At 39.6% G+C, this 18,343-nt stretch overlaps 2 protein-coding genes across 7 annotated transcripts in view; one reads left to right on the top strand and one right to left on the bottom strand.

The window, feature by feature from the left end:
• Positions 1 to 50: 50 nt before the first annotated feature.
• On the top strand, positions 51 to 16,302 carry TYW3 (tRNA-yW synthesizing protein 3 homolog). Of its 3 annotated transcripts, XM_081490203.1 has the most exons (6): positions 51 to 314; positions 4,609 to 4,689; positions 7,240 to 7,338; positions 7,556 to 7,627; positions 10,055 to 10,188; positions 15,847 to 16,302. In XM_081490203.1, the coding sequence occupies exons 1-6, from the start codon at positions 141 to 143 to the stop codon at positions 16,061 to 16,063; spliced, it is 777 nt and encodes a 258-aa protein (XP_081346329.1). In that variant the 5' UTR covers positions 51 to 140; the 3' UTR covers positions 16,064 to 16,302. The 3 variants fall into 3 exon arrangements, with proteins under 3 accessions (XP_081346329.1, XP_081346330.1, XP_081346331.1); XM_081490204.1 differs by lacking the exon at positions 4,609 to 4,689; XM_081490205.1 differs by lacking the exon at positions 7,240 to 7,338.
• LOC145506180 (uncharacterized) overlaps positions 14,462 to 18,343 on the bottom strand; it is a 300,106-nt gene continuing 296,224 nt past the window's right edge. For 2 of the 4 annotated variants that reach the window (XR_014053596.1, XM_081490206.1), the window contains one exon: positions 14,462 to 14,593. Coding sequence is in view for 1 of the 4 variants with exons in the window: in XM_081490206.1 (XP_081346332.1) it covers positions 14,505 to 14,593 (89 nt within the window). In the remaining 3 variants the exon portion in view is untranslated. Of the gene's footprint in view, positions 14,594 to 15,710; positions 16,836 to 18,343 lie in introns of those variants that run through there. The other 2 variants (XR_014053601.1, XR_014053599.1) reach the window with 1 other exon arrangement.

Genomic DNA, 18,343 nt, shown 5'->3' with positions numbered 1-18,343 from the left:
TTCAGGTTCCGCCCCGCCCCGCCCCAGGGGCGGGTCCCAGGAAGGAGTTTGGACCTTCCCGGCCACCATTGACATCAATATGGCTGCCTCCAGGGAAAAACGAAGCTAACGTGGAAGTGAGACCCTAACTCCTTCGTCGCATGGATCTTAGCGCAGAGTTCAAGAGGTGGAAGGCGCAGTGTCTGAGCAAGGCGGACCTCAGCCGGAAGGGCAGTGTGGACGAGGACGTGTCAGAGATTGTGCAGCTCCTAAATGGGCAAGAGCAGTTTTTCACCACCAGTTCCTGCGCTGGCCGAATCATCCTCCTAGACGGGGTGAGGACCCTTTGTGCCCTTCCAGTGCCTGCCCTGTAGTGTGCACGACGGGAACTCCTACACCCTCCCGATGCAACACCCCAACCCAGCTTGCCTGTTTGTCCTTCTGATCGGTGGTCTCGGTCTCTTTAAACTGACAGTGTGACTTAAACCGATGCGTCGAAAATTTTAATGTGTTTATTAATCACTTGGGAGAACTTTTTAAATACATATTCTGATTCTGTACGTCAAGGGTAGGGCGTAATCTGCATTTCTTACAAGCACCCAAATGATGCTGAAACTACTGGCCTGGGAATGATGTTGAGTTGCAAGGGTTAGAGACTTTTATTTTTTTAACACTAAGGTAATTTTATTTTTTCAATACTAAGGAGATTTAAAGATTTTCTAGTCTGGCGAGGGGGCTCCCTTCTCGTCGACCGCTCTACCAAACCATCGTTAACCAGTTGATTGCTGCTCGCTATAGTTAAGGAGTTTACTGCCTCCTAGTGGCCCACTCCATTATTACAGCTCTGGTAATTTTTACATTGCTTCAAAAAAGGAAGCCACGAGGGAAGCCCTTGTGTCTCAGCTGGTAGAGAATCCGCCCGCAACGCGGGAGGCCAGGGTTCGATCCCTGGGTTGGGAAGATCCCCTAGAGAAGGGAAATGCTACCCACTCCAGTATTCTGGCTTGGAGAATTCCATGGACTATATAGTCGACGGGGTCGCAAAGAGTTGGACACAACTTTGAAACTTTAGCACCCTGCCTGGCATATTAAGTGCACTATAAAAGTTAGCTGTGTGTTCACTTTAACATTAAGATTGAATTCAGAGCTTGCAAGACACCATGCTCGTAAACTCATTCTTTAGATCTCTCACTGACAGGTCATGTGAACGTCTCCCACGTTAGCAGGGTCTATTCATCTTATTTTGCTTCCATTGCTTGGCTTGCTTTCTCTCTCTGCCCTCATTTCTCCTGCCCTGTCTTACCTGAATTTATGCAGTGATTTCCTAACAGGTCACTGAACTACCAGTCTCCCTACCCCAAACCATGTTACACTCTGGTAACAGATTCCCCTTTATAAAGCACGGTTCTGTGTATGTTACTCATATATTGTGAAATACTTTGTGCTGTGTTGTGCTTAGTCACTCAGTCATGTCCAGCTCTTTGCAACCTCATGAACTGTAGGCCGGCTAGTCTCCTCTGTCCATGGGGATTCCCCAGGCAAGAATACTGGAGTAGGTTGCCATGCCCTCCTCCAGGGGATCTTCCCAACCCAGGGATGGAACCCAGGTCTCCTGCATGGCAGGTGGATTCTTCACCGTCCGAGCCACCAGGGAAGCCCTAGTGAAATACTCCAATACACTTTTCAGCTTTTTTCCCTCTATGACTCTTCATCTTAATCTGGTCTCTTTTTCCTCTTACATTTATTTGCCTTTTTTCGTCTTTATTTTTCCTTAAATGTTTACCCTTATCTTTGCATATCTGAGACATACCTCCCCAAACTCCCCTTTCCTACCTGAGCACAAACACACACATCCACTTGGAAGCAATGACTACTTCTTCTGAACTACCTTTAGGACTTTTTCCTGAACATCTTTTCATTTTATGTATTACCTTATACCTTGTATTTATTTTCACTTTGCCTTATTTCTGGAAGAATTTGGATCAACTTACAAGTAGGCAATACAAGAAGGAAAATAAAAAGTGAGAAAATCTGGATAAAAGGAGTATAGATAAGATGAAACAGAAATGGCATTAGTTCTCAAAATATACCACGAGACTGTTAATTTGCTAGAGGTGGGTCACACATTTGGTTGTAAGATTTAGGGCAGCCAGCACTAGATCAGAAACATCAGTCCCTGACTGAGGTTATTTAATGAAAACAGATCAGTTATTTGGACAAGCACAACTCTTCTCCATTCCAAAGCCAGATGGCAAAGTCTCTTGTGTACCTAATGTACAAAAGTCACCTTGTGGAAGTATGGTGATTGATTTATTTTCATGAAACACAGCATGATTATATTTTAATACACAACCAAAATATAAAACATCATAGTAAATTGACAGTAAAATATGGTATTTCATTTTCATTTCCTGACAAATGGTTAACCTCCTCAGTCATCAATGAGCTCTTAGAATTAGAAACTAGTAACAAAGACATTGATAAACCAAGACAAATGGAAAAAAATGAAGAAGAAAATGAAATAACACAAGTGACTAGTAAGGATTAAGCATAAGAAGATAACTGAGCTGAATAGTAGCAAACGAAAAGCAATTTCTTTATAATACCATACTTGGATCTGACCTGGGTCTCCTGCATTGCAGGCGGATTCTTTACCGTCTGAGCCACCAGGGAAGCCCAATATTAACATTTGTACAGTTTTAGGAAACATATCCACATAAACATTTGGGGCCAAGATTGATGAAATCCCCTCTGTATAGTAGGAGAAAATCTATTATAGTTTAGACTCAAAACTATAAATTTTGGATATCTTTAGTACTAGCAGTTCCAGTTTTTTGGAGTTATTTCAATAAGTTAGTTGGATAAATTTACAGTTTATATATAAACCATGTTTACTGCATAGAAAATGCATGTGGTTTCTTGTATCCTTTCTAAATTGTCCTTGAGGATAGGATCTGTTTATATTTGTTGTTGTTCTGTCGCTCAGTCAAGTCTGGCTCTTTGCGACCCCATGGACTGCGGTAAGCCAGGCTTCCCTGTCCTTCACCATCTCCCAGAGCTTGCTCAAACTCACGTCCATTGAGTCAGTAATGCTGTCTTACCATCTCATCCTCTGCTGCCCTCTTCTCCTTTTGCTTTCAATGTTTCCCAGCATGAGGGTCTTTTGTAATCAGTCAGTTCTTCACATCAGGTGGCCAAAGTATTGGAGCTTCAGTTTCAGCATCACTCCTTCCAATGAATATTTAGGACTGACTGCCTTTAGGATCGGAGAAGGCAATGGCACCCCACTCCAGTACTCTTGCCTGGAAAATCCCATGGATGGAGGAGCCTGGTAGGCTACAGTCCATGGGGTCGCTGAGAGTTGGACACAACTGAGCAACTTCACTTTCACTTTTCCCTTTCATGCACTGGAGAAGGAAATGGCAACCCACTCCAGTATTCTTGCCTGGAGAATCCCAGGGACGGCCAAGCCTGGTGGGCTGCCGTCTATGAGGTCGCACAGAGTCAGACACGACTAAAACGACTTAGCAGCAGCAGCAGCAGCAGCCTTTATGATTGACTGGTTTGATATCCTTGCTGTCCAAGGGATTCTCAAGAGTATTCTCCAAAACCACAGCTAGAAAGCATAGTTCTTTGGCACGCAGCCTTCTTTATGGTCTAACTCTCACGTCCATACATGACTACTGGAAAAAGCATAGCTTTGACTATGCGGACCTTTGTTGGCAAAGTAATGTCTCTGCTTTTTAATATGCTGTCTAGGTTTGTCATAGCTTTTCTTCTGTTTATATACAAAGTACCTAATAGAACTTGACAAATAAACATTTTTACAGTTAATAAGCAGAGAATACTGGTAAAATATTTGCCTTCTTGAAATTCTGAACTTTCAGTCCTAGCTCTGCCCTTTGGTGCTACATATAAAGTCTAATCCAGAGGTCACAAATTTATGCCTATAGTGACTAGGGACATAGAAAGGTATGAACAGATCAGGCATCAGTAAAAAGTGGTAGGTCCTGTGTGGGACTGGAACAGTGCTTTCTTACAAAAGGAATTTTAAAAAATGTTTTTAATGTTCTGCTAATCATATAAAACAGCTAGAGTACAACTTAGGGGCTACTAGTGTACAACCCTTTGTAATAATACCTTTTCTCCTAACAAAAACATGACTGTATTTCAGAAAATATTTACTAAGTATTTTTATCTTAATAAACAAATTTATTTCTTTCTTTCTATCACAACTAATTTCATTTCATTTTTGTTGTATGTTTAATTTTACCCAAAAGCCTATTGAATTGTTCTCAGTAATACTTAAAACCACCACTTGGGATTCTTAATTTGAGAAAGCCTAAAATGGGCTTCCCCAGTGGCTCAGATGGTAAAGAATCCTCCTGCAGTGTGGGAGACCTGGGTTGGATCTCTGGGTTGGGAAGATCTCCTGGAGGAGGGCATGGCAACCTACTCCAGTATTCTTGCCTGGAGAATCCCCACAGACAGAGGAGCCTGGGGTCGCCTAAGAGTTGGACACGACTGAGTGACTAAGAACAGCCCAAGCACAAAATATGCTACACATTGTACTTCTTATTTTATAAATATTATGTGACTAACTTAAATTATGTTATTTTTTCATTTTAGAGTATAAATGGTTCTGAGGTTCAGAAACAAAACTGTTGCTGGCTACTGGTTTCACACAAAGCCTGTGTGAAAGATGACGTGGTAGGTTTTTATATATAAATTCAGAAATAAACTTTAATTCACAGTCACTTTAAATCTATATGAAAAGAATAGAAAATTCAGTTTATGTGCACAATTTTAATGACTGAAGATTACAAGGCCTAAAGAGCATTCATTACAATGGCTATTTTTTTAGTTGTGGGAGACTACTGTCTATGCTGGATTATTTAGTTCCCAAAATTAAAATGTTTAGGTGAGTTCATATAAATTCATATTAGTCAGGCATTTTACATTACTGGCTCAGGTGCTTAAATGTTGTCTTCAGAGTACTCACTCAGTCTCCTCTGGGTACTGGTTCTCTCTGTATGTTTGTCCATCTCTTCTGCTGCAGATAATCTTTGTGGCAGGAAAGATAGCTGCCAGCAACCCCAGCAGAAAAAGATTCACTTTTAAGATCCATGCATTATTTTCAAAGGACTCTGAGTCATCCTGCCTGGTGAGGTATTCTCCGCCAAGATGAGTTATCTTTGCCAGTAGAATAGAATGCTCTCCTTGATCAGACCCAGGCACTTGTTGTCGCTGATATTTTATAGTGGGAGCGATGAGCGACAAGGTCGCGACTGACAGTCGCACCAGAATCAAATGATGTGAAGGAGGGAGAATGGTGCAGGTAGGTTAGACAGACAGAAGTAACAACTGCCTTGTACAAACTCTGTTGTTGTTCAGTCACTGAGTCATTTGCAACTCTTTGTGACCCCATGGACTGCAACACACCAGGCTTCCCTGTCCTTCACCATCTCCCAGAGTTTGCTCAAACTCATGTCCATTGAGTTGGTGATGCCATCCAATCATCTGTCGTCCTCTTCTCCTCCTGCCTTCAATCTTTCCAGCATCGGGGTTTTTTCCAATGAGTCAGCTCCTCCCATCAGGTGGCCAGAGTATTGGAGTTTCAGCTTCAGCATCATTCCTTCCAATGAATATTCAGGACTGATTTCCTCTAGGGTTGACAGGTTTGATCTCCAAGCAGTCCAAGAGACTCTCAAGAGTCTTCTACAACACCACAGTTCAAAAGCAACAATTCTTTGGAGCTCAGTTTTCTTTATCGTCCAGCTCTCACATCCATACATGACTACTGGAAAAACAATAGCTTTGACTAGACAGAGCTTTGTAGGCAAAGTAATGTCTCTGCTTTTTAATATGCTGTCTAGGTTTGTCATAGCTTTTCTTCCAAGGAGCAAGCGTCTTTTAATTTCATGGCTGCAGGCACTGTTCACAATGATTTTAGAGCCCAAGAAAATAAAGTCTTTCACTGTTTCTATTGTTCCCCATCTATATGCCCTGAAGTGATGGGACCGGATGCCATGATCTTTGTTTTTTGAATGTTGTGTTTTAAGCCAGGTTTTTCAGTCTCCTCTTTCACGTTCATCAAGAGGTTCTTTAGTTCCTCTTTGCTTTCTGCCATAAGGGTGGTGTATCATCTGTATATCTGAGGTTGTTGATGTTTCTCCCAGCAATCTTGATTCCAGCTTGTGATTCATCCAGCCCAGCACTTCAGATGATGTACTCTGCATATAAGTTAAATAAACGTCGTGACAATCTACAGCCTTGATATACTCCTTTCCCAATTTTGAACCAGTCTGTTGTTCCATGTTCAATTCTGACTGTTGCTTCTTGACCTGCATACAGATTTCTCAGGAGGCAGGTTAGGTGGTCTGGTATTCCTATCTCTTTAAGAATTTTCCACGGTTTGTTGTGATCCACACAGTCAAAGGGTTTAGCGTAGTTAATGAGGCAGAAATAGATGTTTTTCTGGAATTCCTTGCATTTTCTGTGATCCAACAGATGTTGGCAATTTGATCTCTGTTTCCTCTGCCTTTTCTAAATCCAGCTTGAACATCTGGAAGTTCTCAGTTCACATACAGATTCTAGCTGAAGCATAATAATACATGTGTCTCAATCTTCAATTTAACAACAAAGCATTTAGACAGATCTAGTACAGTCTTTCGGAGAAGGCAATGGCACCCCACTCCAGTACTCTTGCCTGGAAAATCCCATGGACGGAGGAGCCTGGTAGGCTATAGTCCATGGGGTCGCTAAGAGTTGGACACGACTAAGCAACTTCGCTTTCACTTTTCCCTTTCATGCACTGGAGAAGGAAATGGCAACTCACTCCAGTATTCTTGCCTGGAGAATCCCAGAGACGGTGGAGCCTGCTGGGCTGCCGTCTATGGGGTCGCACAGAGTCGGACACGACTGAAGCGACTTAGCAGCAGCAGCAGCAGTACAGTCTTTACATTCCATATTCCTTTATTAAAAATATAAAGTGATAGTTTACTTGTTTGAGGTATGGTTTGAAAGAATGCCACAGATGGTTTATGAGAGTATTAGAAATCAAGTCTCTTAAAAGAATAAGCAGATTAATGAGTTTTGGAGAAAGAGACCCAAGAAAGCAGAGTGAAAAGTTACTGTAGAAGAAGGATGCAGAATGAGTTTGAAAGTTCCTTGGAAATATTGAAGGTACATAGGATAAAGGGTCACCAAGGAATAGGATCATGTATTTGTGTCTAATCCTAATATTTTCTGTATATTTAGATCGTGGCCCTGAAGAAAGCGAATGGCGATGCCATTTTGAAATTTGAGCCACTTGTTCTTCATGTGCAGTGTCGACAGCTGCAGGATGCACAGATTCTGGTAAAACTTTGTGATTGTACTTGAATTTATAGGTATATGAGTAGATTTAGTTTTGAACTTTAAATCTTCTACCACAATTAATGCAATGCTAGTTTAATGAACTAATGTTTTATCTAGTTATAGATTTGAGGTTATATATGTTTCAGCAGTTTGTCGAGCTAAAGTGTTTATCTGGTTAGGCAGATGATCAGAATTTAACAAATTTATTTTCTTACAGCATTCAGTGGCAATAGATTCTGGCTTCAGGAACTCGGGCATAACTGTGGGAAAGAGAGGAAAGACTATGCTGGTAAGGTACCTTTTGGCAAAAAGCAATTCTTTGATCATGAAGTAATCCAGATTATCAAATAACCTTCTACTCAAATCTTCCTGCCATTCCCTGCTCAGAAACCTTTAGTGACTGACTTTTCTGTACAGGGTAAAGTCCAGAGTTCTTAGCTTTACACTTGAGGCCTTATAATATTCCCCTCCACTTACTTTTCTGCTTCCCTGGTGCCTCAGATGGTAAAGAATCCGCCTGAAATGCAGGAGACCCAGTTTTGATCCCTGGGTTGGGAAGATCCCCTGGAGAAGGAAATGGCAACCCATTCCAGGATTCTTGGCTGGAGAATCCCATAGACAGAGGAGCCTGATAGGCAACAGTCCGTGGGGTCGCAAAAGAATCAGACGTGACTGAGCGATTAACACATACACCACTTACTTTTAACCTGATTCTCTCTGGCCTCCGCATTCTGATTAGTCAAGGCCCAATTTAATCAGCACCATGATGTATTGGGAAGAATCACAGATGGGCTCTAAAGTCCTCTACAGGGATCCATCAGAGACTGAACTTTTTCAGCTGTATCAGGGATCTATCAAATTGCTGCCCTAGGGCCACATCCAGCCCACGGGAGACCAGTTCCAGTACCCCTATTTGATTAATTGCTGTCTAAGGTTGCTTTTGTGCTACAATGGCAGACATTATATGGCCTGCAAAGTTGAAAATATTTACTATCTATCCTTTTACAGAAAAAGTCTGCCATCCCCTGTACTAGAGGATCTTTAAAGTTCCTTCCAAGTCCCACAGCCTCTCTGAGTCCTTTCCTAGCCAAGCCAGCCCCTAGTGATTTTTGCCCTCTCCTGTAGTAGCTACTGTTTGTGTTTACTGTTTGGCATGGTGCACATTGTTTGCTTTTGTAGTATTTCAGATTGTCTTCCATTCTAGGTCCCTAGACTTGCCAATTTTCTATCTATTTTTAACAGATAACCTACTTTCCAAAAAGAGGTGGCTTACAAAAGAAGACATCTGTACAGCATGACTAAATAGAAAATCAAAGCTCATGGTACTGATTGGAGTCCCCATTTTACTCCCCACTATGTATGTCTGGTGGCCCGAGCAAAAACAGAACCACTCTTCTACCTTTCTCTCCTTTGTCTTCTATATTAAATTAGTGACAAATCTGTCACATCTACCTCTAAGTCCTCACTCTGGACTCCACCTCTCCCAGCCCTCTTCCACTGCCCCTCCTTAAGCCCTCTTCATCTCTCACCTCTGGCTTTACAGCCGTCTCCTGCCTGGTCTTCCTCCTCCCTATCTTTTCCTTCAGTCCCTCTAGCCAGTAGTGTCAGAATCTCCCTTTTAAAGAAGTCAAGGTCACCTGGTGTTTTCTGTGACTTTCAAGACCTTATATAAATAAACTATTTTGCATCTACCTTATTTATGCTCATGTTCCACTAGCATACTTCCACTCCAGCCAGATAAAATACTGTTGGTCATTTCCTGAATGTATTATGCTTTTCACATCCTGTTACTATAGAAAAGTTCTTTCTCTGGCTGAATGTTCCCCTTCTCCCATTTTTACATCTGTTGAAATTATATGTATGCTTTAAAATACCATAAAACCACCACCTGTCTCAGTTAGTTGCTCCTCTTCTATTGAATACATTTCCTTAGTATTTTGTGTATGTGTGTGTGCACATGTGCACATTTATGTGTTTCTTCTTAGTACCATGTTGGATTGTGATTCTTTGTTCACTTGGTTTTTTGTTGGGACGTGTTAGCTCTCTTTTAGATGGGGACCATGTGTATTCATCCTGTATCTTCATACCTTCCGTGGGGCCTGGAAAATTGCAGACACTCAGTAAAGGCTCGTTGAATCAACTTTTCTGCCTCATAAGAGTTTCTATTGTTTCTTAACCTATATCCAGTGTTTGGATTTACTGGGAACATGTTGACTGTTTCCTCAATGGGGTTACTAAGATTGGAAACCCTAAAGCATCAAGAAAGCAGCCACTTTGTGTGATAGAACAGGCCTGGTTTATCTTGTGACCACCCTGTGCAAGCGGTGCTAAGAGGCCCTTCAGCATCCAAGCCATTTTGATTTTCCCTTAAAACTTCTGTTGAGGTTTCATTTATTTTGTTTCTTTAAATAGTGTATTAAAACTTTCTTAGATTTAGTGAGATTGATACTATTAATTTTATTGGACTCTTTGATAATATCCGCTTCTCTGAAAGACAATGTATAAAACGATTTTCTTTACAAATGACTTTGTATGATAGGAAAATCTATTTAGTCTCCTTTGATTCAACTGTATTTGACTAAGTTGTATCAAAGTGCAAACCTAAGTGCTGTAATGGAGCTAAACTATATATAAACACAGCCCTGAGTGGACTATTCTTTAGTTATCTTCAGCGTCTCTAGTACATAAGTCATCCAATCTAAATTGTTCCTTGTAGGCTGTCCGGAGCACACATGGCTTAGAAGTTCCATTAAGCCATCAAGGAAAACTGATGGTGACAGAGGAATATATCAACTTCCTAGTAAAGATAGCAAATCAAAAAATGGAAGAAAACAAGAAGAGAATTGAAAGGTATGTTAATTATATATTTCCATGTTAGTCTTATATACCTAGGTCTTCTTTGAAAAATATTAATACACATCATCTCCAGTTTATACTCCCAGTTGCTTTTATATTTGTAGCCTTATCATGAATAATAAAGATAATGAAAATAATTGATGAGAGTAGGCCAGTGGTAAGGAACCTGCCTGCCAGTGCAGGAGACATAAGAGATGCAGGTTCGATCCCTGGGTTGGGAAGATCCCTCGAGAGGGAAATGGCAACCCACTCCAGTATTCTTGCCTGGGAAATCCCATGGTCAGAGGAACCTTGTGGGGTACTGGCCATTAGGGTTGCCCAGAGTCGGGCACAACTAAAGAGACTTAGCACATAGCAATGCATAAAGGCCAAACTGCAGTGGGTACTAAATGGAGCATAAAGCGGAGGAAGCTCCAGGCAGACCAGTAGGACATGTGGCTGCCAGCACCAGGCATTAAGGAGAAATAGTCACTCAGGTGAGAGCGAGGCAGCCACAGGGACATAACTGATCCAGCCGAAGGCAGCCAGGGACATGGTACACTCTGCCCCCAGGATGGGACCTACTGAAGATTACTTAGAATCTCCTTTTGAGGAGAACAGCCTGGTTAATTTTAATCTGATAAATATTTTATACCTCTGCTGCTGCTGCTGCTGCTGCTAAGTCGCTTCAGTCGTGTCCAACTCTGTGCGACCCCATAGATGGCAGCCCATCAGGCTCTGCTGTCCCTGGGATTCTCCAGGCAAGAATACTGGAGTGGGTTACCATTTCCTTCTCCAGTGCATGAAAGGGAAAAGTGAAAGTGAAGTCGCTCAGTCGTGTCCAACTCTTAGCGACCCCATGGACTGTAGCCTGCCAGGCTCCTCCATCCATGGGATTTTCCAGGCAAGAGTATTGGAGTTGGGTGCCATTGCCTTCTCCGATTTTATACCTCTGGCTAGATCAAAACCCAGCCCTTGTCATGAATTAGATTTGAATTGGCATAATTGTTCTAGTCAGAAGGATTATGGCTGTCAGTGCACATCTTTATATTTCTCTTGTTTCTGTTTGATTAATTTTACATTACTCTTTCTCAACTTTTTCCTCAGAATAGAATTTTTGATATAGAGAAGTGACTATTATGTTGCTTTTTATATATGAAGATAAATGCCACTGACCTACCGTCAGTAAGATGTGTATTTCTGAGTTACTGAAGAAATCATCTTGTGTCATTTATTATTTCCTTTTTGCTTTCTCCCCACCCCTTTGGTCACCTCACAACCAGTCAATCACTGCCGAAATCACTCTTGACTCATTCTTCTCTCCCCACCCTTCCTGCCACATTCTTCATTCAGGACCACTGATCTAAGAGTAGAATGTTTCCAGGGTGTCTCTCTGCTAAGCCATTCTCCATATCACCATAAGAATCCTGTCTATAAAATGAAAAGGAATCCTCTTGCTTAACTCGTCTGCTTAACATTCTTTAAAACTCAGCTTCTTTAATATCTTAAAATTCTTTAATACCTAGAATTTTTTACAAGACAGCTAAAGCCAGAAGCCACTCTGGCAGCAGAGTGGCATGATGGAAAGAGGTAGAACTGGGTTCCAGAGGCAGAACCAAGTTCAAATTCTGCTCCCACCACAACTTACTCAACTCTCTTGGCTTTAGTTTTCTTGTATCTGTCTTAAAGAACAATTTTAGCATATATTAGACGGCATATGACTTCCCTGGTGGCTCAGACAGTAAAGCGTCTGCCTACAATGTGGGAGACCCAGGTTCAATCCCTGGGTCGGGAAGATCTCCTGGAGAAGGGAATGGCAAGCCACTCCAATATTCTTGCCTGGAGAATCCCATGGACAGAGGAGCCTGGTGGGCTACCGTCTGTGGGGTCACAAAGAGTCAGACACGACTGAGAGACTTCACTTCAGACAGCATATATGTAATGACGGGCCCCATCTGTGTCATGTCATGATTCTTTGGATAGCCTTTCTCCTTCTTCACTGATTCATACAGAGAATAAACCTATAATCACATCAGTATTACCATCCAGGCTTTTTCAGCCAGGGCTCCTTATTTGAACCATAAAATTAACAAAATTATGCAAGTGACGATTTCTTAATTCTCCCAGCAATGCCATATAAATTATACCAGCCAAGATACATTGGAGATAAGTTAATTCATGACATACAGTGGCTGTCTGTGGGCATTAGGGCTTAATTTCTTAGTGGAAACCTGGTTGAAAAAGCCTGAGTTTTCCTGATCACAAGGTATTTTGAGCAGATGTTCTAAATAAAGTTACTTTGATTTCAACAAAGTAACTGAAGATACCCAGCCATTCCACCAGGCTACAGAGTTTGAACCTTACGGAGGTATTTATTGGTGGTTGTTCAGTTGCTAAGTCATGTCTACATCTTTGCGACCCCATGGACTGCAGCATGCCAGGCTGCAGTATTTATTAGTACCATCCCAAAAGTTGGCTACATTTGTTAGACAGCATTCTGTGAGACTGTTGGTGAAAAAGTAGAAGGTAGGAAATCAGTTTCTCTGTTTTCTTGAATTTCAACAAGATTATAAATATAGCCCAAGATCAACTAACTATACACCTGGTGACGTTAATTGAGCCACGTTCACCAACTATAAAATCAAATTATGCTTTAAATCCATTGACTCAAAAATATGTTTTGAGATTATAGTGAGCATGCTGCTATCAAGAGAGTCATGCTCATCATATAAAATCAGTGAAAAATTAAAGAAGGGTAAAAAGTGTCTTAAGATACTGATTAGAAGATTACATGTGAATTCAGAAAGAGTGAACAAATTAGGGAGCTCCTTGGGGAACAGCTGTATATTCAACCAAATGCAGAAAAAGAGCTACTCTTCTGATGTGGAAAAGAGAAAAATTAAACACTGGAGGTGATGAGTTCTGCAATCAGATGTTGAGTATAAAATTGGTTTGTCATAGGACCAAAGTTTCACAATTCAAACAGCTGTAATAAGAGAAGTTTTAAAAGTCAAAATCCTAATGAGTAGCATTCCAGCAACAAGAAATTTTCTTGAAATGTGAAAATGAAAAGTTAAGATAATTTTAATAGCAAGAGGTCTCTTTCATAAAAAACAATTCCCAAGCCCACTTCTCATGGGAAGAGTAAGATAATTTCATCTATAATGATTTCCAGGTGAAACATGGGAAGTTTGGAGGTTTATTTAATTACAAGAGGAGGTCTATCTTTGTAGCTGTTAATAAAAGATCAAGACTGACTTAGATTGGATGAAATTAGCCATGTTCCTCTTTTCTCCAACTATGTAATAAGAAAATAAATGTTAAATAAAATGTAGACTAAAAAGTCCAAGTATATTGGCATATAATATTGATAAAAATTAAGCAAATTAGAGCAAAAAAAGTAAATATTTCTAATGGCTGTTTTTTTGTTTTTTACTTTTTTATGGTAAAATATACATAACATAAAATTCACAACTTTAGCCATTATACAGTTCATTGTCATCCTTTCCTCAACATCCTTGCCAACACTTGTCTTTTGTTTTATTTTGTTTTTTTGATAAGTGCCATCCTTGCAGGTGTGAGGTGATATCTCATTATGATTTTGATTTGCATTTCCTTGATGATTAGTGACATTGAGCATTTTCCTTACACCTGTTGGTAAGCGTTTGTGTGACATCACTTTGCTACTTTCCTTCCAGTGTTTTTTCTTAGCTTCCTTCTGGGTTTCTCTTGTTATTCTCAGTTCAGTTCAGTCGCTCAGTCGTGTCCGACTCTTTGCAACCCCATGAATCACAGCACGCCAGGCCTCCCTGTCCATCACCAACTCCCGGAGTCTACCCAAACCCATGTCCATCGAGTCGGTGATGCCATCCAACCATCTCATCCTCTGTCGTCCCCTTCTCCTCCCGCCCCCAATCCTACCCAGAATTAGGGTCTTTTCCAATGAGTCAACCCTTCGCATGAGGTGGCCAAAGTATTGGAGTTTCAGCTTCAACATCAGACCTTCCAATGAACACCCAGGATTGATCTCTTTTAGGATGGATTGATTTAGGAGAAGGGGATGACAGAGTATGAGATGGTTGGAAGGCATCACTGAATCGATGGACATGAGTTTGGGCAAGCTCTGGGAGTTGGTGATGGACAGGGAAGCCTGTCTATGGGGTCCCCAAGAGTCGGACACGATTGAGCAGAACTGTTAAAAGCATGATAAGATCTCAACAATGGCAGAAGCATTCTCAACTTTTAGATCATTTTATTTGGGACCTAGGATAACACCTCAGATGTTTACCTTTTTTGTTCAGTTGTTATTTATTCACTTATTGGGCATATTTTTAATCAGGTGTGACTGCACTGTACTCCATGCTAAGAATATAACAGATGACAAGGTAGATGGAGTCCTTGGTCTCATGGAGTTTATATTCTGTAAGAATAGTCACATTTGAGAACTTAATCAGTGCCAGGGTCTGTGCTAGGTACTTACATATATAACCCTCTGACAACCCTGCTAGGTACAGGATAACAGCTAGTTTTATAAAGGAGGAAATTGAGATTCAGTGAGGTTGAAATTGCAACCTCAGCTTTCCCAGTGGAGCACTGATGTGAAGTACATGGAGCAAACCTAGCCACCTTGCTGCTTTCCGGCATCTGCCGAAAACTAACACAAACCCTCCACTGGAAAGATGAGTAACGGAAAAGAATAATTTACAGTAAAAAATTCAAACAACAATAAACAAAAAATGTTCACTTTCAAAGAAATAAAATGTAAATAATGAGAGATCCTTATCACCTATCAAAGTAAAGCATGTGTTTGATGTAATATTAACTGTATGAGTGAAGTGGTCTCAAGTTCTGCTATTAGCATATTTTTTTTGCATACCCATTCTGGAAAACAGTATTTATCAAGAGTCTTAAATATTTATACCTTTTAACCATTTAATTACTTTCAAGGTATCTATCCTAAATAGCCAAAGACTCAGATCATATTATTTCCAAAATGTTTATAACATTGTTTGTATTGGGAAAACTTAAAAATAAAGGCCAATCTAAGTGACATAATGTTCTACTACCATTAAAAAGTATTATTTTGTAATTCATTTAGTGATGTGGAAAGTGTTTTCAATAAATATTAAATTTGAAAAAACAAAATAAAACTTTGTATATAATATCACAATTCTATAAAAGACAGGTATATGTATACATGGGCAGATGTATTAATTCAGAATAGACTCATAAACTGGAAAAAATAAAAATATTGAGAGTGGTTATTTTTAGGTAATTATGTGGAGGTCATCTCTATTTGTAACTTCATATATTTTCCAAATTCTCTAAAATGGACCTCTGTTACAGTTATGATTTTTTTTTTTAAAGAAAAATATTTCTGTTCTTTTTTTACCTTTGTTTGACTCCTACATCTGGAATAGAAATTAAGGTAGGATAGAGGTTGTCAAGAGGTGATTCCAATCCAGTTTTCAAGACTGTTCTTAAAGAACTGAAAATGCATTTCTTTTCATAAATAAGCAATCATAAAAACAAGCACATTATTTCTGTGATTTATTTCATATCTTAAGGTTAATATGAGATACCAGATTTACATAATTTTATGTTTGAGGTATAGTCAGTCATTTTGCTTGAGAACACACAGATACATAACAGAAGTATTTTATTTCTTTACAGGTTTTACAGCTGCCTACAACATGCTTTGGAAAAAGAAACTGTTTCTACAACCTCACATCCTAAAGAGAAAGTTAACTCATCATATATTCGTAAAAAAAAAAGGAACCCAGAAAAAGCACATGGCAAACGTGTTACTGAAGAAAATGATAAAGAACTTGAAAATAATGACCATGATGATCCAGGAATCAGTGTTACTATCTTCCCTGAAGATTACTGAGATTTGGTTCTGAAATGTCCTGGTAGAATGATGTTTCTAATAGATATTATAAAGCTGCTCTTAATAAGAGTTTGTTGAGTGTATCAGACTTTCAGAAAAGCAAGATTTAACTTTTCTCTATATTTTAGAGAAACTCTTAACTTTTAAAAACAACTGTGTTTAATATTTACTCTTATATACTATCTTTTTTAATCACATAGTCATTGCAAAAATAAAATTATGATTTTTAATGCCTCTAAGTTTCAGTGTCTACTTCAAAACAGAACTATAATACCCTTTCAAGGGAACCTTAACATTAGGAATATTTGAGTAAAAATCGTAACAACATTTTTCTTAGTTTTCACTTTGAAATCAACAGCTTTCAAGAGGATCACTTTGCTGCTTACTTTCCTGGAGTCCAAGGACAGGATTTTTCCTCTCTTTAGACTCTGTGAATAAAACAACTAATATCTTTTTTGTTCAGGACAAAATACTTACACCTTCTTTCCCCATTATTTCTCATAACCCAGAGCTTGCCACTGGCACAGCCTCTGTTGAACAGGTGGGCATAGTTTTTCACTATACTTGGTCAGAAATGATAATGTAAGACACAGGAATCTCAATAAATAAATGTGCTGTGATAAACTGCAAAGAATAGAAGCCTTGGTTTGAGTCTGACTGTGACAGAAGTTGGAGTTCCTTAAGCAGATCAATTTCCAAGGGCTTCCATTTCCTCTTCTGCATAATAGTAATTCCAATCGCTTCCATATTTACACCAAAGGAGTGCTGACATCTAAGTTAAATAAAAATGTGAAAGCACTTAATAGACCATTTTGCATATATATTACTATTTATTTTGCTATTTATTTTCACTATAAATTGAAGACATTTCACAATGTATTTTCAGAATATCAAATCATAAAAAATATATGTTTAAAAAGAAATTACTAGTTAGTCATAGAGCTAATAAATTGAAAGACAAAAACACCAGAACATCAAATAAAAATTATATGAGGTAGTCAACACTAAGTTGTGGTTTTGGCGTTTCCTAATATTTTAATTATTTATCTCAGTCTTTATACAAATTATTTTTAGATTTGCATCACAGATGCTTTCCTTCTGACAAATACCATTTTATACTCTCATTTTAAAGTTGATCAACTTGATAACTATCTGCTATCATCTAAAATTTATCAGGGATGGGATCTGGGAAGCTCCAAAGTTACTGTGAGATTTTTCTTTATTCCTCTTCTATTTTTTAAAAAGTTATTATTCTTTCTTAAATTTTACTGAAGTATAGTTGATTTACAATGTTGTGTTAATTTCTGCTGTATTCATCCTAAATGTAACGGTTTGCCTCTGTTAATCCTAAACTCCCAGTCCTTCCCTCCCCCACTCCTCTCTCCCTTTGCAACCACAAGTCTGTTCTTACGTCTATGAGTCTATTTCTGTTGCATAGATAGTTCATTTGTGTCATAATCTAGATTCCACATATAAGTGATATCACATGGTATTTGTCTTTTTTACCTCACTTAGAATGAAAATCTCTATGTCCATCTCTGTTGCTGCAAATGGTATTTCATTCATTATGGCTGAGTAATACTCCATTGTCTATGTGTACCAAACCAAATCTTTATCCATTTGTCTGTCAGTGGACATTTAGGTTGTTTCCATGTCTTGGCTATTGTAAATAGTGCTGTCACGGACATAGGGATGCCTGTATCTTTTCAAGTTATAGTTTTGTCTGGATACAGTCGTGTCCAACTCTGCGACCCCATGAACCGCAGCACACCAGGCCTCCCTGTCCATCATCGACTCCCGGAGTTTACCCAAACCCATGTCTATCGAGTCAATGATGCCATCCAGCCATCTCGTCCTCTGTCGTCCCCTTCTCCTCCTGCCCTCAGTCTTTCCCAGCATCAGGGTCTTTTCCAATGAGTCACCTCTTCGCATCAGGTGGCCGAAGTATTGGAGTTTCAGCTTCAACATCAGTCCTTCCAATGAACATCCAGGACTGATCTCCTTTAGGATGGACTGGTTGGATCTCCTTGCAGTCCAAGGGACTCTCAAGAGTCTTCTTCAACACTACAGTTCAAAAGCATCAATTCTTCGGCGCTCAGCTTTCTTTATAGTCCAACTCTCACATCCATACACGACCACTGGAAAAACCATAGCCTTGACTAGACGGACCTGTATGCCCAGGTTTACTCCTTTTTTTCTGTCACAGCTCTGAACTCTCTCTTTGGCCTTTAAAGTAAGAGCTAATATTTCCTTTAGTCATTTTGAGTCCTCCATCTCCTT

The sequence above is a fragment of the Giraffa tippelskirchi genome, chromosome 5, assembly GCF_054371585.1.
Source record: "Giraffa tippelskirchi isolate mGirTip1 chromosome 5, T2T-mGirTip1v1.2.pri, whole genome shotgun sequence".
Lineage (NCBI taxonomy): Eukaryota > Metazoa > Chordata > Mammalia > Artiodactyla > Giraffidae > Giraffa > Giraffa tippelskirchi.
Note: the sequence above shows the minus strand (reverse complement) of the source record. Positions and strands in the feature narration are given on the sequence as shown.